We start from the raw sequence: 8,083 nt of genomic DNA, 5'->3' as shown, positions 1-8,083 counted from the left end.
TTTCATTTCAATCTGTCCCATCCTATTTCACATAGACCCGCCTCGCATAATTTTACTACTATTTTTTTTACTAGTTAAGTTTGATACTAAAAATAAAATATATAAAAATAAATTTATTTTTTCATTAAGTTGTATTAATTTAATAGATAATGACTTGAAAAATTACTTTTTAGAGGTCAAATTGGGAAACGTGTAAAATTGTACTTATCATTTTATGGAACTATTTCCATTTACTATCTTCAATATTTTAGTAGCTTTAAAGAAATTATCTCAATAAATAATGTTCTATCACTCTTATAACATATAAAAAAATTAAAATTAAGTTTGAACACACATAGAATCACATATACCTGCAACCACGCTCCGTGCCGCATTAGTTTAAAAAACACCCACTTCAACCTGCCCCACATCACTTTCGCTCCGCACAATCTTAAACCTGCACCACCCCACCTCATTGTCATCCCTAATTTTATGGCTAGAGCCTATTTAGATTGACTTATGTTAAGTGCTTTTAAGCGAAAATAATTTTTAAACATTTTAAAAATGTATGGGTAAATTTAGATGACTTTTGACGGAAAAATAAAAAGGATAAGGCTTTCCTCTGCGAAGTACTTGGGAAAAAAAAGAAGCAAACTATTAATAAATCTAACTATTCAAAATATTATTTGCACTAATCTTAATTCTTATAGTCATTTCTTGTAACATAACCTCTTGGCATCTTTGGTTATGCTTCTCTGTCAATATGTGGTTGCAACATCCATGTTCTTCAACTCCTTATCATTTGGTAGGATGCATTTCATTTTGTGTATTATTAATACTTTATTTAGTATATATTTAAAATATACGTATGAAGTACTTAAATATTTTATTTGTGTATCATGTTACGTATAATTAATGTATGCAAATCATGATATTAACAATGTAAAGATTTTTAATGCATGTGTTAATTTGATTAAATATATAATTGCTTTCAAATTTTTTTAATATATCAAACTAAAGTTTCAGTATAACTAGTATCAACATTCCTAATATATTATATCAAATGAGCCTTACATGGTGAAGATATTATTAATTTCGAACCAGTATTGAGTTATTTGCATAATGGAATTGAGAACATTAGGAAAAATCCAATAGTAATATAATATTTACCTTACTTAACACATTGAAATTATTCAATGGTCATATTTTCGCTAGAAAATAAATGTTATACCAACTTAATTTATTTAGTAAAATAAGCTCATTCATTTTGTAGTTACATAAGAAATTAGTACAATTAATATAACCACATTTTGTAAGTAACGGAATGTTTCTATGTTCTCTGGACATACCCTTTTTTTCTCTATGCAAAGAAAAAAATATAAAAATTAAAATAAATTTATAAAGGACTACAAAATCATTTATTCCGCAAATGATTTAGAAGTAAACGTGCTTAATGCATAATAATCTATTTACAAAGCAAGCTTAACCCACATTTTCTAACTTAACAAGGAACCGCATCGACATCTAAAAGCAACCCATCTCCTTAATCATATTTTAATTTGCTTATTTTTCATTTATGATATTTTATATTTTTTTCAAAAGGGAATCAATAATTCACAATTGTACATTGCACCTACTGTTCTTTTTATTTTATGATAATAAATGAGTTTAATAAAAATATATATAAGCTAGTATTAATTCGATTTATTTGCAGCTTGCAATAAAATTTAAAAACTATAAATAGTCAAAGTGGTCAAAATAAAAGAGTTACTAGTAACTAGTCATTACCAATCTAATGTTTAGACTTGAAGAAGGAAGGACATTTCTAAAGGCAAAAAGCCCATGTGTAATTCATGAATTTCCAGTTGTAAAACTGTATTCAAATATTCAAACTTCCTAACTAATTTATATATTTTGAATTTTTCAAATTTAGCGAACATAAATCTAATTTTTATGAAATCTATTGAAAAAATTTATACCAAAATAATTTAACGGTATTGGAATAAGATCTACGTATACCTCACCCTCTCTTAAACCCTCAGGGCAAATCTAAATTATCTAGTGTGGACTTTTGGAAATTCAATAACTTTCCCGTAGATTCTTTATATTATATTGAGAAATTCATCAAATGTACCTTCATTTATACAATATACACTATTCCAGTGGACCAGTACCTGATACATCCAATATAATATTGCCAAGTTTTTCAAGAAAGTAGCTTGAAAATTGACATCCAAACCAAATCCCCCCCTTTTTCTCCTTCCTCTCTGTTTCTTGAAGCAAATTCTTACAAACCCCATTTCCTTATCAATCTTTGTTCTTCTCACTGTATACAAGAATCACCAAGATTTCATTTTTTTTTTACTTCTCTCTTCTTAGCTGTCTTTGAAAGAACCCCAGTAGCAAGAAAATACTACTAACAACTACCCCAGCTAATGACATTCTAACTGTTGATTCCTCCTACCCATTATTATATTAATAACAAATTTCCAAACTTTCTTTGTTATTGGGGCATACCCATTAAATCTCTGATCCTCTTTTGTTGTTTTGAGCCATTTTAGAGTGTTGTTGTTTTCTGTACAGGGAGATAACAGAAAATGAGGAGTTGGAGTAGGGGCATTTTTGTTCTTCTTTATCTTGCTTTGTTGTTGAAAATTGAAGGCTTGAAATTTCATAGGTCTGAACATACTGAGAGAATATCAGGTACATTTTCTTTTGGGTGCTAACTGTTGTGGTTTAGGTTGGATTTATGTGTAATTTCATGTCTTACTGAGATGGGAATACTTTTTGAGCTGGGGCTCTATCGGAAACGGTATTTCTACCTTGTAAAGGCAGGTGTAAGGTCTGCGTACATCTTACCCTCCCCAGAATCTACTAGTGGGATTACTTTGGGTATGTTGTTGTTGTTGTGGCATCCAAAGTGAAGAGTACTCACAACTTAGGTTGTTACTGAGATGGGAATACTTGTTTGTTATAGTAAATTAGGTTTTTCTGATATTGGGTACTTCATACTTGTATGAATTTCTTTTGGGCTTTTTGTTTTCAATAAATATGTCCAGATTCAGCTGGTTCCTGCTCTGAAATGGATGTGTTTTGGGGAAACTTAGGCAATGTAGGAGGTTACAAGTATCTGGTCTTAGAGGCACTGCTGAAAATTCATGTTAGTGAGATTGATGATATTAGCTTTGATTTCTGTGTAAGGCTTTTGTTTAAAGGCTTCAACATTGTTGCCGACTTCAGCTGGCTTCATTAATGAATCCTAAGTTCTATAGGGATATAGTAGTGGTTAACCCGTAAGATCATTCCTATGAGGAATCATTATAATATCAATTATAACAAATGTGGTCACCTTAGAGCTAACCCTGTATAAAAATGAGGTATTTATTCTCAAGAACTCTATGATCTTCTGCATTTGTTTTTTTTAAGCTAAATGAATTACTTGATTGAAGACTTTGGTAGGCTGTAATTTAGATGTTCTAAGGTTTGTCATAAATTTCCAAGGGGTATTTTGAGACTCCCAAGTCCCAATAGAACAGACTTCCAAATTCTTCTGAGAGATAAACATCATCTTTTAACTTGTTTAAATGGTATTAGCCTATAATGATTTGGATATTTGCTTACAACACTAAGTATTAACTTCTTTGTTTTCCTTGTATTTCCAAAATTCAGGAAGTGCGGGTGATGTCTTGGAAGATAATCCAGTTGGGAGATTAAAAGTTTTTGTCTATGAGCTTCCCAGCAAATACAACAAGAAAATTCTGCAGAAAGACCAGCGATGCCTCAACCACATGTTTGCTGCTGAAATCTTTATGCATCGTTTCCTATTATCTAGCGCTGTTCGAACTTTTAATCCCGAGGAAGCAGATTGGTTCTACACCCCTGTTTACAGTACTTGTGACCTTACACCAAATGGCCTTCCTTTACCCTTCAAGTCACCACGTATGATGAGGAGTGCGATACAACTTATTTCTTCTAACTGGCCTTACTGGAATAGGACAGAGGGAGCTGATCACTTCTTCATTGTGCCACATGATTTTGGTGCTTGTTTTCACTATCAAGTGAGAATCTCTCTCTCTCTCTCTATCGTACACACACACTCACATAATTGGATAGAAGCCACGGAAAGGTTACCAACAAATATCCCTTAGGTTCATGATTATCGGTTTTGTTATTTTCAACTGTAGTTTTCAGTCATTACTTTGGTGGTAAATATGTTTTGGTTACACTGGGTTTGCGCCATTGCAGGAAGAAAAAGCTATTGAGAGGGGAATTCTTCCATTGCTCCAACGTGCTACCTTGGTTCAAACTTTTGGACAACGAAATCATGTTTGTTTGAAGGATGGCTCAATTACAATTCCTCCATATGCTCCCCCACAGAAAATGCAGTCCCACTTGATCCCTCCAGATACTCCCCGGTCTATCTTTGTTTATTTCCGAGGCTTGTTTTATGATGTTGGAAATGATCCAGAGGGTGGTTACTATGCGAGGTATAACCATGGCTCATATGAATAAATCACTTTTTTTTACACTTAAAGCTACTTATCAAAAGGCCCTAGTATTCATTGTGATTCTGGGATTATAGAGTTCCTCTTTTCCATGAAATTATGAATGAAGATTGTTTAAATAAATGATGACTGTAGAAGTTGACAAATAATATTCTCATTTAGTCTACTGATCTCCAAGACATGGAAAGACAAAATAACTAACTATGATTATTTCTCACTTCAGAGGTGCCCGAGCAGCAGTGTGGGAAAACTTTAAAAACAATCCTCTCTTTGATATTTCTACTGAGCATCCAACTACTTACTATGAAAACATGCAGCGAGCTATCTTTTGCTTGTGCCCTCTAGGATGGGCACCATGGAGTCCGAGATTGGTTGAAGCAGTTATATTTGGATGCATCCCTGTTATTATAGCAGATGACATTGTCTTGCCATTTGCTGACGCAATCCCCTGGGAAGATATAGGCGTGTTTGTAGCAGAGAAAGATGTTCCAAACTTGGACACCATTCTCACTTCTATTCGACCAGAAGAAATATTGAGGAAGCAGAGACTGCTTGCCAATCCTTCTATGAAGCAGGCAATGTTATTTCCAACACCTGCTCAATCAGGTGATGCTTTCCATCAGATCTTGAATGGACTTGCGCGTAAACTGCCACATGACAAGAGCACTTACCTGAAGCCCGGGGAGAAGTCCTTAAACTGGACTGCTGGTCCAGTTGGTGACCTCAAACCTTGGTAGAGGCTGGCTCTTGACGATGATTTCACTCTTTTGTTTGGTGTCAAACCCTTCTTCTGTGCTAAACTTGCTTAATTCATCTGAGTTGTAAATTTTAACCATGTAGTCCATGTTCATTTTTGGATCAGTAGGGTTCTGCATTAGAGATATGGGTATGTTCACTTGCCTACTCGCGTCCTTATGATATTAGGATGTTGTCAAAATTTTATTTCAGTTTTTGTATTGCTTCAACATACAAGGTTATTTCAGCATCTAAGTATTCTTAGTTACAAGCTTATGTTGATCCCTGCTTTCCCACCTTTTTATGTTTCATTCCTTGGTCTTGACTCTTGAGCAAGAGTTACCCACTATCATCCATCATAGCATTTTCATCCATGATAATCGCAAAGATTTAGGTGGATCTGAGTGCCTTCTGTTTGGGCGCTGTGTTGGATTGTCTTGCACTCATTGATTTGAACGTAAACACTGAATGCTAGTAATATTTTTCCATACAAGATGTCCCCTTGTACAATTGATTGTTGAAGCATGAGTGTTTTCTGCCAACTTTTAAGATACCAATTGGTTGATGGGCAACTGCACATTTCTAGACAAAGGCAGGAATGCACCAACATGTTAAATGAATAGAATGAAGAAAATATTATGAAGGAAGTACGTCAAGAAGTAGAGAGGATAAGAAAGGTTCATAAAGCAAAAAAGTGGTTCGAAAAGTTCCCTTGGTCTAATGATTTTTGGTTTGTTGAACATTTCTCTAATTAGTGATTTGCTATTGTAATATGTGGTGCTCCAAAACGTAGAATCAGACCTTATGTTCTGAACTGAAGTAGCTACAAAAAGTTAAGGACACAGTTGAAGAGAGACATCAAATGACCCATTATGAGTCTTGCCTAAACGAAAATTCACTCAGCAATTTGTTATTGTATCCATTCCTTGTGTAGAAATCCACTTTCACAGAGCCAAATTAAGATGCGGCATTTCTAATTTTGTAGTACCAAATTGACATGCCGCAGTGACAAGACGTATTGATCCCAAATTCTCTCAATAACACTATATCAATCTTAATTCAAGGGGTGATTACTATTTCCGCAAAATTCTCAGAGAAAGACCAGAACTATCATCAGCAAACAGCCAACGGTAAGATTTGAAATATAAAATAACTTTTGATTTAAACATAATATTAATCATATCATATTTCATATCATGGCGGTAAATAAACCACTGCATATTCATCTTCAATTTTTTCAACTCCATGTTCCTGCCCACCACCTTTCCTACCGACTTCTACGAAAACACTCTTAAACCAAATTCCATCGTTCTCCATGGCTTACTTCAAAACGTTGTTCAACGTCGTGCCAAAAGAAGTAAACCTTAGCTTTTGGGCAATCCGTTATTTTCCCGTTGGTAGGTTTTGTTGGAATTGTTCTGCTTTATGATTACAACTTTGTTGTCAAACAATTTGTTAAATCGAATCATTTTTCATGTTGAGTTAGTTCTATGATCAAGTTTTCTCTGTTTCGACAATTACACTCAAATCTAATCTCACCAATTTGTGTTTTCTGAGTTTTACTCTTCTTTTAATTTGCTTAATTTTGGTGGCACTTGACATATTAACTGCTATAGGGTTGAATTATTTGCTACTTCCTCTTGTGTTCTGATTATTTATTTGTGTCAAAGATATAGAGAATGCACGCAAATCAATGAAGGCTGCAGATGTCACTCTTGAAACGTCCAAGCTTAAGGTGCTATATTCTTATACTTTCTTTATAGTTACTGTGCATTTATGATTTTCCGGTAATGAGTGAGAGATTGAAATTTTGTATATAGATGTATTACTAGCATGTTGCAAGAACTTGTTTTATTTATGCTTGAGGTATATATTCTCTTGCTTTTTTGTTTTGTTAATTTTGTAGTTTTGTATTATAGGAAAACAAATAAATTAGGATTATTAGAGTAAATGTATCCAAATATGTGCCAACAACTTGTATATATATATATATATAAAAGAGGATCCTAGACTCACCTATCTGCACACACCACAACTAAGAAATTCCAGTTATCGCTTATCTAAAATTTTTAGCCTTTTACTTATACAAGAATGAAAAAACATGTTTTGTTAAAGTTTGGATTTCGAAACTTTGCTTCGATTTTGAATATCTTGTTTGTGTTCCCCTGCTTCTTTTTTCATAACAGACCAAACAAGTCTTCTTCTTTCTGAGAATTCCAGACAAATTTCACAGCCCTTGAGCCACACGGTTGATGGGAGAATCCCTCTCCAAATATCTCACATTCCCAAGATTTAGATTACAACATTGATGTTCATGAAGTGCTGAAGACGATGAAGTCGCCTACATGTGGTACAGGTTTACCCCTCATTTTCCTTAATTTTACTAGGGATTCGATATCCATTATACGGTTGTGAATTTGGAAATGCCAAGAACAACTGCTATATTGCTTTATACCTGAAACAAAGGGATCTAATAAGAAGATACATAGTCGAGGCTAGATTCAACAATCATATAATTTGTATTTTTTTTTTACTCTTTAAACATCTAGGATATTCCTTTCCAAGTACACCACCATATACAGAGGTGAATATATATAGGAATAGAAGAGTAAGGGTGTGTTTGGTACGAAGGAAAATGTTTTCCTGGAAAACAAGTTGATTTTAGACTTATTTTCTCATGTTTGGTTGGTGAGTAGAAAATATTTTCCGGAAAAGATTTTTAGTGTTTGATTTATGAATGAAAAATATTTTTGAGAAATATCTTTTATTTTTACTAGAGTAGAAAATAATTTTTGAAATTGAAAATAATTTTTAAAAACAAACTTAAATTTTTTTTGGGGGGTGGGGGGTGGTAGGGAGTGGGT

The 8,083-nt window shown here is 33.6% G+C and overlaps 1 protein-coding gene across 1 annotated transcript; it reads left to right on the top strand.

Annotated features, from left to right (window-relative positions):
• Positions 1-2,170: 2,170 nt before the first annotated feature.
• Positions 2,171-5,493, top strand: LOC102589001 (probable beta-1,4-xylosyltransferase IRX10L). The gene is made up of 4 exons (XM_006366226.2): positions 2,171-2,682; positions 3,649-4,037; positions 4,225-4,466; positions 4,708-5,493. Exons 1-4 carry the CDS (start codon positions 2,577-2,579, stop codon positions 5,219-5,221), a joined length of 1,251 nt encoding a protein of 416 aa, XP_006366288.1. The 5' UTR covers positions 2,171-2,576; the 3' UTR covers positions 5,222-5,493.
• Positions 5,494-8,083: the final 2,590 nt, after the last annotated feature.

This window comes from Solanum tuberosum, unplaced genomic scaffold (genome assembly GCF_000226075.1).
Source record: "Solanum tuberosum cultivar DM 1-3 516 R44 unplaced genomic scaffold, SolTub_3.0 scf00578, whole genome shotgun sequence".
In the NCBI taxonomy this organism is placed as follows: domain Eukaryota; kingdom Viridiplantae; phylum Streptophyta; class Magnoliopsida; order Solanales; family Solanaceae; genus Solanum; species Solanum tuberosum.
The sequence above is the reverse complement of the archived record's forward strand: the minus strand, read 5'-3'. Positions and strand labels throughout refer to the sequence as shown.